Raw genomic sequence first — 22,543 nt, forward strand, 5'->3', positions numbered from 1 at the left:
GGAGGGAGGGAGGGAGGGGTGAGGGTGAGGAGGGAGGGAGGGGGCATCATGGGAGATGTAGTTTGCGTCGATGGTGACGTGGTGGACGGACGCGCGTGTGCCGCTGGGTGGTGGTGTTTGAGCAGATGTGCGAGCCTGACAGGATTCAACTGCGACAAATGGTGAAGAACTCAAGATGTATTCAGTTGCATGATTGAATTAAAATCCCTATAATTGGAGATAATGAAATAATGAAAATGTTCAAAGATTTTGAGGGGAACATGGCTGGATTCATCTGTTAGGGGGCTCCCGGAGCCCGGAGCATTAATGTGCTGTTGGGTCCCTTTAGACTCTGAATACCACTCTCTGTATGTAACATGTCACCTCCAATTCTATTCAGTACATAACAGAGCTACATGACAGCTACAATATATGCGCAGAACCCCAGTGGAAGACTGATGATTTACTAAAGAAAGTAGCAACCATTGACAGTATTAAATAATACATCAAATAAATAATAAAATGTATTATTATATTATATTTATTATAATAATAAGATAAATAATAAAAAGTATCAAAAGTAAAAGCTGCCTTCTTGTTAGGCAAATGGGTCTTTCAGATTTATATTGTTATTATTATTGATGCATGAACAGCTAATGTTAACTTTAATGTGAAGCTGAACATTGAACTTAGGTGCAGTAGATTCCACCACTGCCAACAAGCACTTCTTGGCTAGAATAATACAACTTGTTCTCAGGTTTCTTTGTGTCACAATATAAACTAAAATTATGAAGGTCTTAAAACTGGATTTGATACCATCATGTTTCCAGTTTGGGGGATTTTCATGCTTTCAGCCTGAAGGACTACAGTCTATACTAGATCTATATCTGATGTTTGAACGGTGCGTGTTGTGTTACTGAGGAGAAAAAGCTGCCATTTTGGAGATACAAAATCTTTCCCCCACAACAACATCAATAGTTTAAAGTTAATGTATGTATGTTGAATGTAAAATCCTAATCTGCAAAATAACTATGCAACCAGGGATAAATGCAGTAAAGTGAACAGTACAGTGTTGGGCATCCTGGTGGGCTAAAGGTCACCACAATATCCCCGGTTTGATTTTGACTGGCTAACCTTTGCTGCATGCTACATGCTCTCCCCATGTTTCCTGCATTTGCATAAACTTCAGTAAATGCAAAAATGAAATGAAAAGCAAACAAAAACTGAAAAGTTATTATGAAGTAGAAAAAGTTGACATACTGAAATACAAGATCAGCACCTAAATCATTATTACTACTCTTTCTGCTTGTTTTTAGGAGCTTATCAATAAATCACTCTAGCCTACAGCTCATCACATGTTCATATGCACTTAATTATATGTTATTCTCAGTGTGACTCATACTGTAACACTGTGGTCTAGCACACAGGATGATTGATGAACCTGAACATGCTACGACATGATGCATGTAGGTCTTAGAGAACGTAAACAGTCGATGATTGGTCTTATGTTTGCAAATACATCTGTTATTTTTCTAAACTCTTTTTAAAAATATATATAATAATAATAATAATTGCAATACAGTAAAACCAAAAACACCTCTGATAACTGTAACTTTTTGATTCAGGTTAAGTAATTATTTTGGTCGGATTGAATGTTTGCTTACTTTAGGGAGAATTCAGTTAGAAACACTTTCTAAGATTTAAAAAAAGTGTAAGCAAAAGTCTGCGTGATTTTGTTATAATGACATTTTACAGACGTCAACTGACTTGTGACCTTTTAAAGACCCACATCCCCTTCATACTGTAGGTATGTTGCCAGAAGACTGAAAGAAGATCTTAAGAAGCTTTTTGTCTGGTAAATGTCTGATAACTGCTTCCTATTATACATCCGTTTACCTCACAGCTGCTGCAGATAAGATACATTCCACATATTCATACACTGTTAATAGTACAGTACTATACATGTTATATTGAATGTTACAAACACGGAACTAGTGATAACATTTGACCCCCAAACTCTCCACACCCCCAGAGGAGCGCGTAATGACTCATAAAGACATTTAAAACCGACGCACAGCACTGTTGAGATGATGTTGAAATTCTAGGCCACAGTACTATAGCAATACTTAGTCATACATGGAACAATTATTGGGTAAATGGTGCCTGTGTAGATGGATAATAAGCGTATCATATCTATAATATGATAATTGGAGGAAAAATAAACACTGTATACGTTCAGCGCCACACTGATCACACTTTCAGAGGCAGATTTGATCAGCTGTGTGTCGGGAAAAGCAGCAGTGTGTCTTCTGAGATCAAAGTTGGAGCCATGTTACAATTGGGGAATGCTGAAATGCAGTCTCATCCCGCTCATATGACACAGACTGTTTCTGGTTATTGTCTCTCCCCCACAGGGAGCTCCTGCTCACCACTGAGCAGCAACCAAAAAAGGTGATTCATGACGACTCCATCGTCCATGGGGGGAATGAGTTACCCATTATTTATGACAACCTCAAAAACAAGGCTGGGGAAATGTCTCATCTTGTTAGAGTTTTGTTTGTTTTGTTTGCCCTCAAAAATCTCAGCATACATTGGGAATCTTCCCAAATATTTCCATCCTGTCACTCATCTGGCCCTGCCTTATCAGCTTTGATCTGAATTTATTGCAAACCAAGTTCAGAACACAGAAGATGAACTGCTGACGCAATTTATCTCCCATTACTACAGTAATCAGAGAGTCTGTGGGTAAACATCTCCTCTTGCAAAACCAACGCTCTTGTGTGCGCACAAACCACAGTTTCTGTTCGGCTTACTTTCCGTTTCTCTTCAGGAAGCTTCAGCAGCCTTTAGCCGTCTCTGCCATGCAAATGAGCTGTTTGAACGTGTGTGCCGTTGCCTCAACACTGCTGCTTTCCAAGCTGGTGGAAAAAAGTGTGTAATTGTAAATGTCATCTGTCTATATCTCCCATGTAGGTTCATACTCCCTCAGTTACTGACTGTTCAGAAGTTGAGAAGCATTTTAATGTCTGCTGAAATGACACCAGGTTTAAATCACGCACTGGCATTCTCAAGGAAAGGTATGTAGTCCATCTTAACTAAACAATAACTCACCTTATAACAACAATATCTGAGCTTTACATTAAACTTAAAAATAATGTCTCATTGTTAATTTTTTATTATTTTTCTAGGAGTTGAAAGGAATTGCTGCGCACTGCACAAGCAACAAAAGCCCAGATGTGAGAAGATCTGCAACTTTTCAGGGTCAAGGACAAAGGATCAGAGACAGACAAAATCACCCTGCCTCAGGACCTGTCTCACATTTTGCTTCAAGGTAAGCACTCAGCACCGCGCTCACCAGAACGGGTCCCTCCTCACTACTTTACTGACTAACTTATTAACAACCTATCTCCATGCAAAGCGATAGTTTGCCTTACATCAGCATGCCATTAACACACAGGAGGTCAATGTAAATAAAAGTCTTGTTGGAACAAAAGTATTTTCAGAGTGAGAATGGACTTTGGACACTCAACTGTGTTTGTGACTCATGTGAAACTAATGTGTTAAATTTAGCAGTAAATAAATATGGTACAGTACATTTTAAACAATATAAGTTAATGTACACACATGAGTAATCAGGTTTTTCATGCAACACCAGTTTTAATCTGGAACAATGAGAACACTGAGCTACTTTTACTCTCTGGTTGACGCCTCCTGGAAAATAAGCAAATAAGCTGTGAAAATACAGCCTCGCTGCTTACACTGGGAAATGTGTGCCGGGTTGTCTTCATCGGCTGTCTGTGTGGCTCTGATTAGGACCGGGTGAGGATGGAGCAGAGGGAACCACCAGTGGATTCTCATGCTGAAGGGACTGAAGGAAGACTCAGGGAGCTGGCTTCAAAGTGGTTCATTGACACTCAAGTGCCACTCATCGTCCACAACGGCTTCTTCCCCACTTGGTTCCTGGGCTTCATCACAAGAAAGTAAGTGTTCATTGAGGAAACATCTCAGTATATGGACTATGATCTATTATTTTCTGTCAAGCTAATATTTTGACTTCAAAACTCTATTTTAATATAATCTATATATATCTTATTTCCTGAAGTGCTACCATGTCTTATTTTAAAGTTGAACTTCCAAATAGAGAGTAGCAGCAAATGAAAAGTTGTTATTTATTTGTCAAGAAAATAAATGTATATGGTTTATATATATGTTAAGTGAAAATGTATTAAAGTATCAGACATTTAGACATTTAGGACTGTCTGTTCAGGGGAAAGTAGTTTTTCTGGCACCAAATATACAATTGTTATGTCTGGAGGATTGCGGATTCACCTACTTTTTTCCGATGGAAAAAGTGTCCACTTGGCAACACACCCACTCTCACCTACTGCCCTCTTCTCTGGTAGACATAGACACCTACATAAACAGTAAGGGACGGTTTCGTCAGAACCTGTGTATTGGTAAATGACAGGTTTATGGAAAAGACATGTAACCAAATGGATTTTCTATTGATACAGTGTAATTTCCAAGGTGAATTACGTGATCCGCCTCGTAATACAGTGTAATTTCCAAGGTGAATTACGTGATCCGCCCCAAAATCTACCTCACTGTTACTGTAAACTCAGGCCAAATGGTCACATTTTTGGAAACACTTGTAGAAAAAAGTTTTTGGGTTTAAAGTTCTGCATTTGTGTATCTACAGGGATGCTGAAGAAATACTCAGAGAAAAGGAGCTGGGCTGTTTCCTGATCCGGCTCAGTGATAAGGCCATCGGATACATACTGTCTTACAAGTGAGTATCAGTTTGCTCTGAAGCCTCAATATAGTGACTGATCAACCAGCTTGAGTATTGTGAAGAGCCCACGATTGTTATCGCTTTTCAGCCAATGAAACCCATGTTTATTTGTCTTCTTTAAATTTAATTAATTTTCAGATTTTTGGACGAAACCGCTCGGGAGATATATAACATATATGACATGCTTTAACAAATATTTTTTTTCCTGTTGCAGAGGCAGAGATCGGTGTCGACATTTTGTGATAAACCAAAGCGAATCAGGGCAGTTTGTGGTCTGTGGAGACACAGAAGGGCACAACACAGTATCTAATCTCATAGAATACTACAAGACAAGCCCCATTCAGCCCTTTGGAGAGTATCTGACATCCTCATGTTTTGAGGTGAGACAAAACTCCTCAGTCACTTTCTTTAAAGTAGCATTGATCAAGAATGATGGTCTAATTGGTGTTTTATTCTTGCAGGAGCTGAATGAAGACCTGTATGATACCATCCAGGTTAGCCCTAAAGAAAAGCCTGTTACCACTGTTGGAGCTGTGAGGAACGTGAGCAAACAACAGACAGAACCGGCCCCAGAGCAGCCGCCTACACGGCCACCAAAGAGCAACAGAACCCCTGAGGTGAGTACAGTCCATAAGTTACAGGGTTATTCTTACACTGAAATTGTTACCTTATCAATATCTGTAAGCTGACTTGGCTTGTTTCGTCAAACAGGAAGTACCACCTTTGCCTCGGAGGAGCAGGCACCTCGATATTGGCCCCCTGAATGACCAGGACAAGGTTTTGTATGCTCAGCTCAGGAAGCAATCACCCAGGGAGATACCGAGATTCCAGCACCTCTGTCAGGACAATTTACCAGGAGATTATCCAGGGAGAGCAGACAGATCCACAAGCCAGGATCAAAACACAAGGAGGTATAGTCCTCCAGCTGGACCAGACTCTGTGTACTCTGAGCTCAGCCTGCTGGACAGCAAGAGCAGGTCTCTACCGCTTCTGGACAACAGCTCCCACCGAGAGCAATCTTACAGGCTTAGTGCGCCCCCACAGACGCAACCGAGACTTTCCCCCAAGCCTGGCAGACAAACCCCTTGCTATGGCCCACCACCAGAGAAGACAGACTCGTACAACAGACCAAGCAGCAGCTACAGCCTGGAACACATGAGTGACAATGCTGTCTATCACCTGGCTGGCAGGCCTGGTAGCCCACACACTACTTTGTCTGAAACCAGATCAGAGGAGCACAGTGATTCAGTGTATGCCGAGGTCCCCGGTGACGCCGTCATCGGCCGCTTCACCCACGGCAGAACATATGAGCTGGTTCCTGGCCAGGAGGACACGGCCGAACCTCAACCAAACACTTACGAGCCTCTGGAGGACATCAGACCCAAACATAACCACTCATGGGGATTAAAGGTTAGTTATGTTTGCAAAAATGCTTTCATTTAAATACTTTGTTCTTTGTATTTAATGTTCACCCTATTTATTTACTGATTCATTTATTTTACCTCCTGCAGAATGATAAATGGAAATGGCTGATCCCCGAAGTGAAGAGGAAATGGTGAAGAGTTACCAGCTATTGAAGCAAATGTTCACTAATTTTGACACTACAGTGGTCCTACCTAATATACACTCTGTCAAAGCGTCTTTTATATACTATTGAACATGGGCTTACATGTTTCTAAACTAATCAAATGATATCTTCTGCATTTTTGCTTTTTAATATATTTATTTAAAAATGATGATGGAGTTACATTTTGTTGTCACGTGCTAAATAACCCAAAAAAAGAAAAAAACTATTGTCTTGATTATATGAATTCAGCATGTAAGAAAAAGGGTGTACTGTGTTTACAACTTTAAAGAATATTTTAACTACAGACTGCTACCATCAATGCTGCGCTTTATTCACAGGAAACTTTATTTGCATACAGATTTCAAATGTCTGTGTACGACAGCAACGGGGAAGTGGGTCAAAGATGTTGAAATGTCATTTATTATCTGCTATCATTTGCTGCCCTTTTACTCTCTAATTATAGTTTTAGTGCTAGTCACTAAAACCACAGTGTAACTAACACTTCAAAGGCCTTTTTATGTATTGGATGTTTTCCAGGGTCATAGTTATCTTTATAAGCAATTGAATACAGTAACAGCTGCACTATTGTTTTATGTAGACCTTAGGAGGCAGAAATGAGGAAATAAGGTGCTTTCCCTGCAAGTGATTAAATGCAAAGCAGCATAGATTATACCACTAGAATATCAAAACATTCAACTTGGAAGATTAACGGTATTTTGACGTTTCTGTCGCAACTCAGATGATAAAGTGTCACTGGAAAACAAAAGGAAATGTGTGTCACTTCTTTTAACAGATAAACAAGATATCAAGTGCCTGAATATGTATAAGTGGGTTTCTGCACCTGTGACTAACAAAACAAAACACAATGATCGAGGTGCAGTATGCAAAATACAGCGCAATTCTGTGTGCTGTGGTATGGATAGCCAAGAGAAAACGAAAAGAAGTCATGAGATTGCAAATAAAAGTTATACAAAAACAACCTTTAACACTTTAACCCCCTATTTAGCATTTCTAAACATTACATAAACACTCAACAACACGCTAATATTTAAGTAGTATTAATGTATTTGTCAACAAATATCCATAACTATTTTAATGAATGATTGATTACATTGAATGAATACATTTTGGAGTGTAAAACACTAAAATCTTAAAGGTTTATTTTCAGAAATAATAATAATTTGAAAAACATCTCAGCCATATCTAATGGCCTTCATCAGCAGTATTTGTTGTTGTCATGGAGGAAAAATAAGTATTTCAATATAATGAATATAGCAAAATAAATACTTTATATTTCATATTCGGGCAGACATATTTTTTATATGATGACAACTTTGTTATATTACATTTTTATTAAAGTTTATGCACCAGTTACAGAGGCTTCACAGGAGGAGTTATTGTTGTTAATAAATACATTAGACATTTAGCAATGTCCCTATACTGTAGTGTGTTACAGTGTGTTATAAACCATTTATTAATTGTTTATATACTGCTTATAAATGCTAAATAGGTAGGGTTAAAATAAAGTATCCCAATCTCTTTCAAACTCTTCATTCAAGAAAAAGTAAAATATGCAGTAAATATTGATACAGTTCACAGTAGCACCAACTTCCACCAAAATCTCAAGCGGTATGTAAGACCTCCACTATTGTCACGCTGTGAAAGCTGAAGGCACCATCTTAAATCAGATAAAATTAAAACAGACAAGGTCCCATGGAGCGAAATCAGTGTGAGTTTCACACACTGTTCACTCGCTCTCAACCTCAGAAACAGTTGCTCACTGGCTGCTTTACAGCCCCAGTATCACATTGCACCAGAAGCTTCTCTGCTGGAATCATAATTAACAGATGTTCTCTGTGAGACCAGTAATTAATGAAGCCACACAATCAGCACAGTATTGCCCTGAATATTTGATACTGCCCTCATAAAGGGAACTGAAGATAATGGAGTGAGGAATTAACTGGCTGCTCTGATGACTGCACACTGTTTAACTGACTTCAACATCCTCCTCCTTCGGGCAAAATAAGACTCAATGTGAACTCTTCCTAATTTTTTCAGTGTCCACAAGAACAGTCACACCATCCACCAAAGTGGCTCTATTTTGGTGTTGATCTGCATGCATATTTATTTTTTTCGAGTCTGAACAATAGACCATCACACACAACTTCCTGCAGTGTTTATTAACAGTGGCTAGTAGGAAAGAAACCTGTTTCCTCGCAACACATGCAATGCACATGCCTGGTTGCTACTTATACTATGTTGCTTTAGCCGACAGCAAGTGGCCCAATTTCTACTTTGTAAATGTTCTGTATTTGTCAGACTCAGCACCATTTAAGCAGGTCACATTTCTTTTGCAGCCATTGCACCTAGCAGCAAAGACGTAAAGCTGACTCGGATGTGACTCTTGCATGATCTGAACATCTTAGCGACTGATAACAAAATCACGTTCTGCACGTATGGCTAGTAGCACAGTATGACTCACTAGTACAAGCTGAGCTAAAAAACACAAATTGTACAAAACAACACAGTACACTGGACTCCATATGTACCTGATGCAAATCTGTACCCAACAGCCCAGAAACCCTGTTAATCATCAACCAACATGACAAGGGGCACATTCACCAGCTTCTCTCCCGTTGAGATGAAGTGTGTGTGCTGGATGTAATCATGCTTGTGAGTGCTGAGGCAGCTCACTCCTAATGATCACATCCTGCTTAACAAGTTATTACAGCTCATATGGTGGGCTATGCAGAGGCACAGCCATTTCCTGATCTTTACTGTGCACACTCCTTGATCATCATGGGTGAGTGGGTTTAGATGAACTGGTTGTATGGACGGGATATTACTGAACTCCTTTTAGGTCAGGCAAAGACAATTAAAATCATTACTTTTTGGTTAACAAACAGCAAAAGCTCCTGTATTTAAGGATTATTTTATGTATTTTTTTTTTTTAAAGTGACAATAAAAAAAGGACTTAAATCACTCCAAACACACAGAAAAAAAACATTTATTCAAAGTAAGACAAATACCTGAAGTCACATAAAATACTGTAACATGTATATCCAAAAGATGGCTTTATGTAATATCTCATGATAATGGCTAAGGCAGAAGATGAAAGCTACCAAAATAAGTTCAGATGACAGAGCCCTTCATTTAACTGGACAACAGTAAGATATGATTGTCATCATGTTCCAGTTCGACAAACAAACAAAACACAACTTAAAATGACAAAAAGCAATACACTGCATGTACAAATATTGCATAGCTCATATAAAATATCTGTATGCCCTTTAATGCACATGCTGTGCTCTCATTCACTTCAAGCTTTGTCCTTTTTAATATTACATTTCTAGTGTGCCATTACAGGAAGACTTCACTGGGGATATCTCATGTGCTATATAGGTAGATACGCATACTATTTATTCTTGAATGTGCTCAATAAGCAGCAATCATGGCTGGCTCATTTTGCACTTGTTTCATTGACAATTTTTCAACCTTCAAATGTGGAAAGAATAGAATTTTCCAAAGAGAGGCCAATTCAGGTTAAGCCCTTTTATAGGTGGTAAAAGGAAAATACATCTTCATCAGTGAAGAAATTCAGGGTCCTGGGAATTCAGCTTTATCCAGTGTTTTGCTTTCTAACTAAGCAGACTCTACTGAGGCCGGAAAGGACTGATGTATGTTTTTTTTGACGATGGGAGTGGGAGACAGGCACTGTGCTGTGGCCAGGACAGGGTGCAGGTAGAGTCGTGAGATTCACCATTCTGCCGACCTGGGAGACTTTCCACGGAGAGCCCTCTCAGATCCTTATATGGAAGGTACTAGAGTGACAAAAGAGGGACTAGCATTGAAACAGTAGTAGTCATTGTGCATGTAAACATACTGGCTTTCTGCATATGCGAGTATAAACACACAGGAATCAGGAATAGCTGTGTTGATAATTTCACTTGGGACAGACAGTGGTGAGGCCATTTGCATATAAATGAATGGGCATAGTGGGCTCAGGATTAAAGTAATGTTGTTACGCTGACAGTTAAATGATGAAAATGATTACCAGCCATCTGGGTAATGAAAACTGCAAGTAACCAGGGACATACAGCGCTGCAGCAAGAGGGGTAATGCATGCACAGCCTGATTTTAAAGTGCCACTGCTTTTCATATGGTATGAGGTATATACAATGTATTAACAAATGCGTTTATATTAATGTGTATATATATATAAATTATAATACATATTAAAACATAATTTGTCTTAAGAAAGGTACATTACCTTAAAAAGTCAGGAGCCCTAGTTATCATATTTTCAAAGTCAGCAAAGGAGAGTTTGTTGTCTCCGTCTAAATCTGCCTCCTCGATGGCTTTCTGGCACACCAGCTCCACCTCTTCTGGAGTCAACTCCTCCTTCGTCAGCCTATTTAGAGTCTTTTCCAGGTCTTCTTTGCACAGGTAATTATCCACATTGAAATCTGTAAGAGTAAGAGCAAATAATAAGACATTTTATTGAGTTCTGGTAAATTTTAGCAATAATGGAGGTTTTAGAAATTCGTCATTACCGTATATTTTGAAGGCATATATGGCCTTGAGCTCTCTAGGAGCCATTTCACTGAGGACTGAGAACATGTCCACAAATTCATTGAAACTGAGATTCCCCATCCCGTCCTCTGAGAAAGACTCTACGATCCTGTTGCGGAATGGGTTTTCCTACAGATAAAGGGGATAACAACATTTACATACATCAGTGTGAACGCTGATACACATTAATGTAAATGTAAGATTCACTGCAATGCATGTACACCACGTGGTTTGGATAAGAGTTTCATGACCTTTTGTTTTTACATGTTGAGCTGAAGCGGTTTAAACCGGTAGGTGTATTCTGCTGATCACAGCGTTCAAGTGAAAAAGGCTGACTCTCTCTCTTTGCTGGTATGGTGAAGCCAATATTTTCTCCTCTGTTGCTCAACCATGAGTTGCTATTAGAGATTTTATATCCCAGGTAATTAGCTGATTTGACACAACTTGTAAAAAATTCACACTAAAGCAGAGGCCATCAAGAGACCTGGTATCTCACTAACTCACACAAGAAATATACATATAAGTACACAATAATAAGTAAAGCTGTTGTCAGAAGCATGTTTGAGCTCAATAGAAGCTCAGCAAAAGAAGCCATTTGAATAAACAGCAATCAGCCATCTAAAGGAATGCCATTTTTTAACTGCATATCCTGAGACACGTCAGTGCAGCCTGAGTAAGTGCAGTCGACTCAACACAGCTCATTAAAACTGAGTAGGAAATGTATTCATGAAGCTGTAGAGGACTTTGTGTGATTGTATATTGTCTGGGCCTCATCAATCTTGCCTTTGGTGGGCTCCATCTTCCACCTGCCACCTTACAGGCCCTGCAATCATCTGACAGTTTTACAGGCAAGGGCCAATTATGCCCAGTGGAAGGACACATTATGAGTCTAAACCCTCAGTGGATAAGGACCCCATATAAAATTGTGTGGTACTCGTTGGCTGTGATGTTATGCAACATGCTATTTCTAAAAATTCTGGATGTTCTTTTTCAAATGGAAGGTACTTAAAAATAGGAGGGAATGCATCAGTCAGGATAGAGAGGCTGAGCATTTCATGGCACATTAACTGGTTAAAAATCAATTCTGTCCTCTGAAAGAGAGTGTGTATTGATTAGGTGTCTGCCCACATGAGCAGTAGGTGCCACACGTGTCCTTACAGCACGATCCAAAATAAGACAACACAGTGCTGTTACTGAACGTACTGATAGTGGAAAAACAAACTATAGATAAAAAGAGGGTGATTAGGAAAGTGTTTACAAGTGACAACACATTAATTGCATCATATTTGAGGTACTGTAAAGATGTTTTTACCTTTAACTCTGGCATGTTGACTATTAAGGCTAAAGGCAGTTTACAATCAGGATCATTGGTGTAGTCCATTGGTACAAGATGTGGAGCCAGCTCATGGTATCTGCCATGCAACCTAGAATAAAAAATAAAAAACACTTTTTGTGCTTTTGGCTTACTTCCACTCAGAGAAGAAACAATATACTGTCTATGAAACGAACATCAACATTTTACTTAACATCTCAAAACTTGCAGCACGACTGACATATAGACTAGAAACTAGAAACAAGACCACAAAATGAATCAGAAATAGACAAAAACATGTTACATGCCAGGCAGGGCTTGTTGTGTGTGCATTTTCTTCCTGCCTGAAATGTATCATTACAAATTAAATTAGAACATTTATGCATCATGGAATATAATTTTAATTGTTAAATGTTCGAAATTTGCAAAAAAAAAACGCGAGGTGGCAAGAAATCCCTTTCTCTCTGGATCACAGATTAGAGTGTTGGCTTATATGTAAAACCTTTGAGCTTGTATATATGCAAATAGTTCATTTGATCTTCTCCCTCCCTCTGTAGATAGCCTTTATACAGCAAATGTCCCTGTAGTGACTTTGTGATTAATATTTATTTCCATTGCAGAAAATAGGTTTGCATTTGCACTACAGTTTACAGTGAAGCATCTATTCATCAGATAGAAATAAACAGTGACACAAAAAATGACTAAAATAATCATTAAAAGTGATTGTTGCCAAGCTGCGGGACATTGAGGAAAAAAAAGGATTTTGAACCCTGGTGCCACATCTGTTCTTTTTTTTTTTTTTTAGATGAGCAGCTTAAGCCTATTTTTTATTTGTTTGCCACCTTGTTCTGTCCTCCCCCACATGAGAACCTGTAAGTTTGCAATTTCTTTTTCACTTCTACTCCGATTCCTTCAAATTCTTCGGTTGTCCTGTTATCTTCCATTTTCCGCAAAGGGGATATAATGTACGTAATTAAAATTGTTGAACTTTTGCAACTGGCTGCGATGGTTTTCATTTGGAAAAAAAATTAAATCCAATATATTTCCTCGACAGTAAAACATGGAGTTGTAGAAAGGTCAGGGTGATTGGACCAGAAAAATCAAATCATTCCTTAATAAAACTATTATTCTTCTTTTCAACCTTTTCACTCCTGTCCTTCTTTTGCTCTGTGAAAACCTTAACTTTATTTGGAATTTTTACAAGGAGGGTGTATGAATGATAAAAACACGATGTCTAGAAAGTCTGTGCTTATCTGCAGCCCCCCCTTTCACTCTGTTCTTTGACTGTCGTGTACCTTCACTGCTAGAGCAGAGCCCTTTATCAGCAGGGACACTGGTCTTAGAGGACAAACTCACAACAATTAAATGAGATAAATCTGTCAAAATGATGAAGTTTCATTGGTACACTGCAGCAAATGAACGAGTAAACTGCTGTACCGTGACCCACAGCGTATGCAAATGTATTAAAAACTATTTACATTAGGTTTTATTTCCAAACTATAACAAATTTGAAGAACCAAAAACACTGAAATGTTATAATCTACTGTTAATGCTAAGATATTACATAAGGCTGAGAGGCTGAAATCAGTAACCTTAAGACCATCAGTGAACCCGTTTCTGTGATGTTATGTAACTGTGTTGTAACATCCGCAGCTGGGGACAGAAACAAGGCATGTTTTATGAAGGTCATAAAGTGTAGGACCCAATTACGCCCTCTGTTGATTGTCAATTTTGTCTCCAGTTTAATGATGGCCTTGGAATCAAAGTTAATTCAATACCACTGAGGAGGTACATGCACACAATTTCTTAATAAGTGAAAAGGAAGAGAAAAATAGCAAATACTTTGTTTTGTTGGAAAGAAAAAAAGCATTTGATGCAGGGAAATGTTAAAAGGAGAAAATCCAAAAACCAGAAGCCTCATTGAAGAACGTCCTGTTGAAAACACTTTACTTACGGCTGTGATTTTAATGAAGGTTATTAAGTTATGCCCTAAAACTGATTTTATTACGTGCTTCCAAAATAAAAAAATAAAAATAAAAAACAAGATTTTTGGTTGAATTTTAATCCTTCAACAATTGTTAGTAGTTTGTGTAATTTTAGTAACAGAAGAACCACAGGACACACATGTCTGCAGTGTGCTACTGTTGGGGAAATTAGGTCAAAAACAACCTTTAAGGTACATAAAGGGTAAGAGCAACTCAGACCCCGCATCCCTGCATGCCCGGATCAATTCATCCTTGTCTAATGTCACACTGCAACTTCCTTGAGTTTCAGCATGTAATTTCTTTAAGTAGCTATTTATCTTCCAACATCTAGAACCACTGATAAAAGATACTGAAACGTGAGCATGATTGGTCAATTCCATTAAAAACAAAAGCAAGTAATTTGTTTTATTTATGTGTGTCATGGAGTGAGTGACGGGGTGAGTGACGGGAAGAGAGACATGATGCTACCCAGTAAGTCATGAGACCTCATGCAATTATTAACAGTGGATCGATATTTATTACATTTTTCACATGTCGAAAGAAGTAGAAATGTGACACTTTGTGGCTCTGAAAACAACACCACAGTCAAAAGGTCAACATGACTTCCAAAGGCTTAGATAACATACTACTGCTACAGGACAACCGGCCCACCCCCCCCCGCTCTGTATTGACATAGAACCCCCAACCCCCACCCCACCCCCCCCGCCTGTGACATGATGTAAAAATTATATTATATTATATTTTCATAACAATTTATTTATTGTTTAACAATGTATTTCATGCAGGTCAAAGGTGCCTGCATGTGTGCAAATGGCTGATAAAGAGGAAGGTTTCATTTGTTTTTTTGGCTGTGAACAACAAAAATGATGATATAACTGCTGCTGTTTGTATTGTAATTCTTTGTTAAGTATAATTTCAGGAATGGGAATATTTTTTAGAATACTGCACTTTATTGTAGTACTTGAATGGTAAAGTGGCTCTCCTATGAGATGACAATACCAGAAATGGCCGCAAGCCAATTTGAGTTTGTATAAGGAAACTGAGTAGCCACTAAACTTAAATGGGAGGGCACTATTACAAAAGGCCCAATCCCTAATTTTGCTTATAGCTTCATATACTTCACTTTGTATCACTTGAAACTTCAATAAGTAAATCTACTGTCATTAAGGCTAAGTCAGATGATATCATAATGTACAACAAGTGTTCATATTTCCCCATTTTGAGCAAATATTACAAACTGCAGCTGCCAAGAACCTTAGCATTAAGTTTCCCAAGTAGGAAGCAGTCTGCTCTGAGGACTTGGCATACCTCACACAAGAGACAATTTGAATCACTCCAGCAGGAGCCAAATGTAGTCTGATTCAACATACTGTATTACATACCATGCTTAGAGAAATCAGTGTCTACTTGAAGTACAGCTTAACAACAGTGCACAGAGAAAGTGGCATTATTATGTTGGGATTATTATGATTATAGACTTATGGTTAGAGCAGGTGGTTAACAATTGATTTACAGTACATCTGTGAACAATGCATCAGAATCAAGAGGTACAGTTGATAAAACTCTTACCGCAGAATCTCTTTGCGGGTGAAAAACGTACAGTCCTGCAATGAGAGAAAAACAGCACTGACACGTACGTTTGAAAAATGGTCTGTAGTCTGTGACTAATTATTTAAGGTACAAAACATATTTTCATCTTAAAGGCCTAAAAACACTCTCAATGACACATCTGTGAGTCATACAAAATTACTGTTCCCCTAAGGTCTCGTGAACAACCGTGTGAACGCCCGCGGAGGTCTCTGGTGTCTCTCAAATGATGATGTGTGAGTGTTGTCACCTGCCACTTGCAATAGGAACGATGAGGCATGGGCAACACAATCTGCTGCTGTCTGACATGCATGTGTTGGCACACATATTACCCAACAGCCCTACTGGAGGGTCCTCAATTTACATTTTCTCTTGTATCCATTCTGTCTGAGTTGTGAGAGGCAGGGTGCAGCCTGTTGAGGTCTAGAAACAATGTGATGAACAAAAAAATAACCCCTTCCAACAAACCTCTTCACTGTTGCATCCGCTCAAGTCAAAACAGGCCTACTGAAGATATCTGGGCTCATGAATTATTGTGTGAGTATATGTAAAGCAATATCTTACTGTTCATCTAATAGTCTCAATCATGTCAGGTTACACAATAAGTAAAGCCTGCACATAGAAAAGGAAGTTGGGTGTCTTTGGTGAACACACAGCTCACTCAGCTGATTTCGAATTGGGTGTTTTATCTTAAATATGTATTAAAATAATAAGATACCCGAGAGGAAAAATAACTACTTAGGCAAACAGAAGGCAACAGTATTCTAATAAGCGCTTTTTAAAGAGTAGCAGGAGAAACCAGAGAGGCTCTTGAGAACTAAACTGTCTCCTGAGAGTAGAGTTTCACAGCATAACACACTGGCATGGTATAAATTATTAAGTCCTGTGTTTCTTCACAGGAAAACCTGGATTATTGTTACAGGTAACAAAAGGTCAGATCTTCTCAGATGGTGGCACAATGCACACGAGATCCTCCAGTTTGCAGTGAAATCAAAACCGTCTGCTACTCCCACCTATCAAGACTATGTACATATTTTTATATTTCTATTATAGTCATAACCCGACCAAACTCTAGTAGGATATTGCTTGCTTGTGTGAGATGAGTGGCTTGCATTAGACTGAGGTCAAGTGGCATTGATGATCAATACTGAACACATTGCTTTCTATCCCACAAAATGTTTATTATTTCTTGCTTTGCCCCTTAAATCCAATATGCATGGGTTTCCACTAGCAGGAGGTCAATATCAGAGGAAAAAGATAAATATTGATGTATGATAGTCATGGAATTGTATACAAAAGTAATGGAAAATGCATGAATTATAAAAAGAATAGTTCTTTAACTATACTCAGCGTTTTACTCCACTTTGCCCTTCACAAAACGTGAATTCTCCATATATTTTTTCAATTAACTGAACTAAACTTAAGGTCCTTGCAGTAGGTCCATTTACATACAAAGGAACCTGATTAATGGACGCTTTAACGGGATTTTTCTGATGCAGGAGTTGGGACATACATCCTCCAACATGCTGCAGGTAGACACACGGCCATGCAAGCTTACCTGGTAGGCATCAAGTTGCTCGTCGGTAAATATTGTTTGCTTATTACCCATCTTAATCAAATCATTTGTCTCTTGTACACATTCACAACAAGGAACGTCCGAAGCCTTTTCTCAATGAAAGGCATTTAGGGGGTCCGCGGAGACAAAGTCCCTGCACGGGAAAGGTCGACGGCGTTGCAAACTCTTAAAAAGGGCTGTTGTTGTTGTTGTTGTTGTCCTCCTCATAGGCGATGTCCGCCATGACTGCAGAGGATGCATGAAAAAAACATGAAAAAGAAAAAGTGGGAGACCAGTATCCAGTTGTGTCAGAGCCGGTGGAGGATGTCTGCAGACAGTCCAAAAACTGCAAACTGATCTGCTCTCTTTACGCACCGAGCTGCTGTCCACCGGAGTCCGGACACACCAATAGGACCTCAGCTAAATAAATAAATAAACAAACAAAATGTGAACCACAACCTGCTGGTAATGATGCTGCTGTCCCAACTAGATAGTGTATGTGTGTGTGTGTGGGAGGGGGATGCTTAATGTTGATAAAACTGACACTTATATAGGTATTTTAATCTATAATGCATCATATTTTTTTGTTTTATATAAAAGTATAGTAAGTGTAATAGTGTATAATATCCTATTTCGACTTAAAATAGTGAAGTGCATAAAGTATCAAATGGAAATAGTCAAAGTGCAGTTTTGTAATGATGTAGCCTGCAGTATTTAAGTAAGTTACCATCACTTGTAATGTGTATAGGTACTAACACAGCCTTAAAATAATAATAAAAGGTGAATTATTCTGGCACTTTCCATATTTTTCTTACCCCTCTTTATCTACAAAAAAGTACTGCTATTCGCATACTTGTGTCGGTCATTTTACCCCGTTAATATTCATTTACAGAGTACAGATCCTGCACAAACAACATCATCTTCAGGTCAGTGCCGCAGCGAGAAGAAACAAACTAACTTTTAATTGACCCAGAACCTGTTGCGCGGAAGCAGCATCTAACAAACACGGGAACATTGTTGTCCCCCTCCTCTCCCAGCCGCCTGCTGCCTGCTGCCAGCCTCCACACTGTACCGCCGTACACCGGACTGCAGGCTCAAGTCCGTCTCATCCACCTGCGTGCTACTGCGGCACACTGAGCGTGTCCACACTGCACCCCCAGGACAGATTGCAATTTCACATTTACCACCACACCCCCTCCCTCCCTCCAAAAACAATAACCACTGCCTTTCCAAAAGTCTTCGCCTCTTTATTGCGATAGGTAACGTTAGCTCTTTTTTTTTTTTTTAAGCAGCAAAGTTGCCCACGATGGACTCAAAGCGAGATAAAGAACAAGGTAAGTTGTGATGGATAGCTTGTTGCTACGTTAGCCACTAGCTGGCCAGCCGGGGTTTGAGCTAAGCTGTAGCTAACAGCGTATTCGTTCATTTTACGTGTGTCATCATCAGAGGGGGGGGAAAAAAAACAATTACCATTTTCATTGAATAACCCACCCACTTCCATCCTGCTGAATCATCCTCATGAAGTCAGACAGCCGCTCCCTCACGACGTTGATACAAGTAGCTACCAGCATTAGCTTCAAAACAATTACTGCTGGCTGACTGTCAAGCTAAGCTAAACACCATCTCTTCATTTCTCTGCAGGTGTTGACATATGTGTGTTTGGTGGCCCTGTTTATTCCGCCCACGACCGGTTCCCCCATCGTGTAGTGCTGTTATAGCACCCTGTCTGCCTGTCCTTTATATATAGAGAGAGTTTAATCTGCACATAAAGTAAATAATGTGAAATGTAACAGGAGGAGATTTGTGAAATAGACCAACAGCATCATTATTTCTGTTTTACCCGGTGAGGCTTGTCTTTCAAGTGACGCAGTTCTCCTCAGGGAATCCGTGTTTGCATTTGTGCAGGGTCATGAAATAAAGTGCTCGTGTGTAGTCAGAGATGATTCTGCCTCAGGAAATCAAACCAAATATAACTTAATACAGACAATGCACAGAACAGCACATCGGCCTGTTTGTGACTGTGGAGCTGGCACAGTCAAGGCTCAGTTGTTGTTGCCAGATATAAAAATTCACGGTCTGCTTGAATCTGTATTTACTGTGTAGAGATGACTGCATGGGTTATTTGATTGTTGCACAGCACACAGAACAGACACTGCTTCCAGCATCCTGCTCTTGCAGCGTTGACTCACAATTAGGGGTCTGATTATGCTGCATATTAGGCAAATGCTTTGTTATTTGCAGTCTTATTTCTCTGATTCTCTCAGATGCGGACTGTGACAAGGTTACTGCTGCCCTGCTCAAGTCTCGTACAGGAGAATTTGACTTGGAGTCAATACTGTTCCTCAAATTGAGAGGTCTTGGTAAGATTTTATTTATATACCACAATTTAAGCCTTAAGACATGCTATTATTGTTTAAAATGGTTGTTTGCATGTCTTACAGGAGCACAAGATATTGGATGCGTTGGGGAGTGTATTAATTTGGAGAGACTCGACCTCTCTGGAAATAACATCACAAATTTAGCTCCTCTAGCATCCCTTCGACATCTTTCTGTACTCAATTTGTCTGCCAACAGGATTTCCAATTTAGGTAAGATTTCTGGAGCAATATTCTTATTTCCATGCTGTGTATTCACTAATCAAGATAGTCTCCATCATGAATATAATTAGATGTTTTAATGTAATGTCATTGCTTTTGTAATTTCAGAGCCTCTACGCAGTTGTGAGAGTGTACAGAGCTTGAACGTGGCTGGAAATCTCATATCTAGGTATCACTGTTTAACCACTGACAAGATGCTTACCCTAGATGAATGCAAATGTGAATATGTAATAATGTAAATTTCATTGTCTACAAACAATTAAATATGTCATTGATGTTACACAATATTTTGCTACTAGTAATTATATTTTTAAGAGCAATATTCTGAATTGGTCATGTTGAAATCATCTTTTATCTGTTTTGTTTTTTAACAGCATTGAGAACCTACACTGCCTTCAGTCTTTGAGAAAGCTAGAAAATATACGTTTTAAAGACAACACTTACAATTATACTAATCCAGGTAATTTAATTTAATTTTTTTAGACTTTATTTGAAAACAATCCAGTGAATGGGAAATCTTGATTTAAAATCTTGAACTCACATTCACTTTCTCTTTGTCAGTGTGTAGGAACGCATCATATAGAAACATAATTCTTGAGATGTTCCCTAACATCAAAGTGCTGGATGGTAAGAAATATTTCCTTCCCTTTTTTAAATTTAGTCTTCTGCATAACATTAACTCTAGACTGTCAAATGTGTTCCTGGATTTGGAGGCCTTTTTTTTTGTTTGTCTGTTAAAATTGTAGGGGAAAGAGTGGTCGGACGTGGGAGTGAATTATACCAGTTATGCAAAGACATTGATGATACCATCAAAGGTAAATTTTTAAACTAGCGTGTTATCGTATCATGACTGATAATTCCATCAGATTAAGTTCAGTTGTTGGATGTCGTATTATTATTGACATGTCTGGGATGCAGTTTGTTTGTTTGCTGCTGCTTGAGTTTATTGTTATTGTTTTTGTGTTTTATTGTTCAAGTAAAATATTACTTAACTGTTTTTCTTTCTATAAATCTTCAGCTGGTTTATACAAGAATGGACAGCTTGTTGAACATCCTGATTGCAAACCATGGGTGGAGGATAGTTACTGGGAGATAAAGAGATCAAACAATGCCATTATTGAAGAGGCCTACAAACAGTTTAACGGTAAAACAAAAAGTGCCGCACGTGAACTATGTTGTGTTTACAGTGTGGTATCCTAATAATCCTAATTTCTTTTCCTACAGATGTTCTTCATGAATGCAGACTCCTTAACAACAGAGCCACTCATGTCATTTCGCAAACTGAAAGATCTATGAGTCTGAAGAAGCAGCCAAAGCAGTATGCCATCTGAGCTGGGCCATTGTGGACACATTTGTGTGCAAACATTTAGCAACTTTTTGTTGTTTGATAAAACCATGACTAATGTACTGTAGGTCTCTCAAATTATTAAGCTACATCCAAATGCTTGATAGGTATAATTGCCAGACACACACGCTCCGTGTTGCAGTGTGAGGCATTTGTTGAGTTTGTATCGCATCCTATGCATTGGGTATAAGTGACGATACATGTAAGTGGTTTGACAACCTTTATCCATACTGACATCCCTCAGTTTGGTTCAAAGACGTCTTTACTTGCACAGTGTGCATTTTGTACCATGTTGTACCCTGCATTTATGCCGAGAGCTATGCTGCTTAAGAATTTCTCTAGGTTTAAGTAATTAAGAGCTTCTTTTTTTTCCCATTTTGCATTTCTTGATAATTTTGGGAGTTAATGTGTCCCATGCTGTATGCTTTCCTTTGTAAGTTGAACTTATGCAAAATGTGATTGAATGATTGTTTCAGCTGTTTCTACTTGTTTTATATCATAAAGTTTATTGTGTACAATCAACATGTGGGATATATTGTGCTTATAAAGGTGTAGCTCACGTCTTGGATTTCAACTCCTACCTATAAAGTGTACTTTGGGGCAGCTGATATATTCATACTGTACACTGTTTACAGATCCAGAGCCAAAGAACAAGTGAATTAATGATGTGGCTTAAGGAACGAGTGAAGCAATCTGTAGAAGCACCCATTGTGCAATTTGTTGACTCTCAGCAGAAGTCCACTGGCGCCACTTGCTGGTGGTAATCATCCTGTCAGAATCAGCGTTATTGGCCAAGGGTGTACACATACAAAGTCTTAGTGTGCGGTTTTAGGTTGTTCTCAGTGTACTTACACACAAGAACTATTTACTGGAAGGTGGAAATAGACCCCAGGGAAAAAATAATAATAAAGGTGAACAAAGATAAAAATAAACAGAATTATTATGTACATACAAGTAGGTGTGTGTGTATATTTATATTTATATATATATATATATAAAAAGCAACAATAAGAAACAACATACAATATCTTTATACAAGTCAAATGTTTACGTTAATTGTGAACAAATAGCCTACAAATTATTGTAAATTCTGAATAACCCCTTGATATGTACCATCTTGTTTTCAAGAGGATCCTCAATGACAAAAAGTACACAATGACACATTATTAAAGATAACGGCATACGGTTAAACCAAAAGCAAACAAAACAACAAAAAATAGAACTGAAAAAGCTAAATATCAAGACAAAATCA

General features: G+C 38.7%; 3 protein-coding genes across 3 annotated transcripts; 2 read left to right on the forward strand and 1 right to left on the reverse strand.

Moving 5' to 3' along the window:
* Window positions 1-2,866: 2,866 nt before the first annotated feature.
* LOC118330664 (SH2 domain-containing protein 7-like) lies at window positions 2,867-7,080 on the forward strand. The gene is given in 10 exon segments (XM_035665302.1): window positions 2,867-2,969; window positions 2,971-2,987; window positions 2,989-3,056; window positions 3,168-3,310; window positions 3,793-3,959; window positions 4,679-4,768; window positions 4,986-5,151; window positions 5,233-5,388; window positions 5,483-6,181; window positions 6,283-7,080. Coding segments are annotated over 10 exon segments (1,599 nt in total). The 5' UTR covers window positions 2,867-2,924; the 3' UTR covers window positions 6,331-7,080.
* A 2,292-nt stretch (window positions 7,081-9,372) lies between these two features.
* On the reverse strand, window positions 9,373-17,763 carry cib2 (calcium and integrin binding family member 2). Its single transcript, XM_035664353.1, has 6 exons — window positions 17,353-17,763; window positions 15,777-15,811; window positions 12,223-12,334; window positions 10,892-11,039; window positions 10,609-10,804; window positions 9,373-10,159 (listed from the first exon to the last, which is right to left on the reverse strand). Exons 1-6 carry the CDS (start codon window positions 17,401-17,403, stop codon window positions 10,138-10,140), a joined length of 564 nt encoding a protein of 187 aa, XP_035520246.1. The 5' UTR covers window positions 17,404-17,763; the 3' UTR covers window positions 9,373-10,137.
* A 555-nt stretch (window positions 17,764-18,318) lies between these two features.
* lrrc61 (leucine rich repeat containing 61) lies at window positions 18,319-21,998 on the forward strand. Its single transcript, XM_035664354.1, has 9 exons — window positions 18,319-18,683; window positions 19,614-19,709; window positions 19,791-19,937; window positions 20,055-20,115; window positions 20,321-20,406; window positions 20,508-20,573; window positions 20,693-20,761; window positions 20,965-21,090; window positions 21,171-21,998. The coding sequence occupies exons 1-9, from the start codon at window positions 18,656-18,658 to the stop codon at window positions 21,275-21,277; spliced, it is 786 nt and encodes a 261-aa protein (XP_035520247.1). The 5' UTR covers window positions 18,319-18,655; the 3' UTR covers window positions 21,278-21,998.
* Window positions 21,999-22,543: the final 545 nt, after the last annotated feature.

Source organism: Morone saxatilis, unplaced genomic scaffold (assembly GCF_004916995.1).
Source record: "Morone saxatilis isolate NCDOM2014 unplaced genomic scaffold, NCSU_SB_2.0 Contig2, whole genome shotgun sequence".
In the NCBI taxonomy this organism is placed as follows: Eukaryota; Metazoa; Chordata; class Actinopteri; family Moronidae; genus Morone; species Morone saxatilis.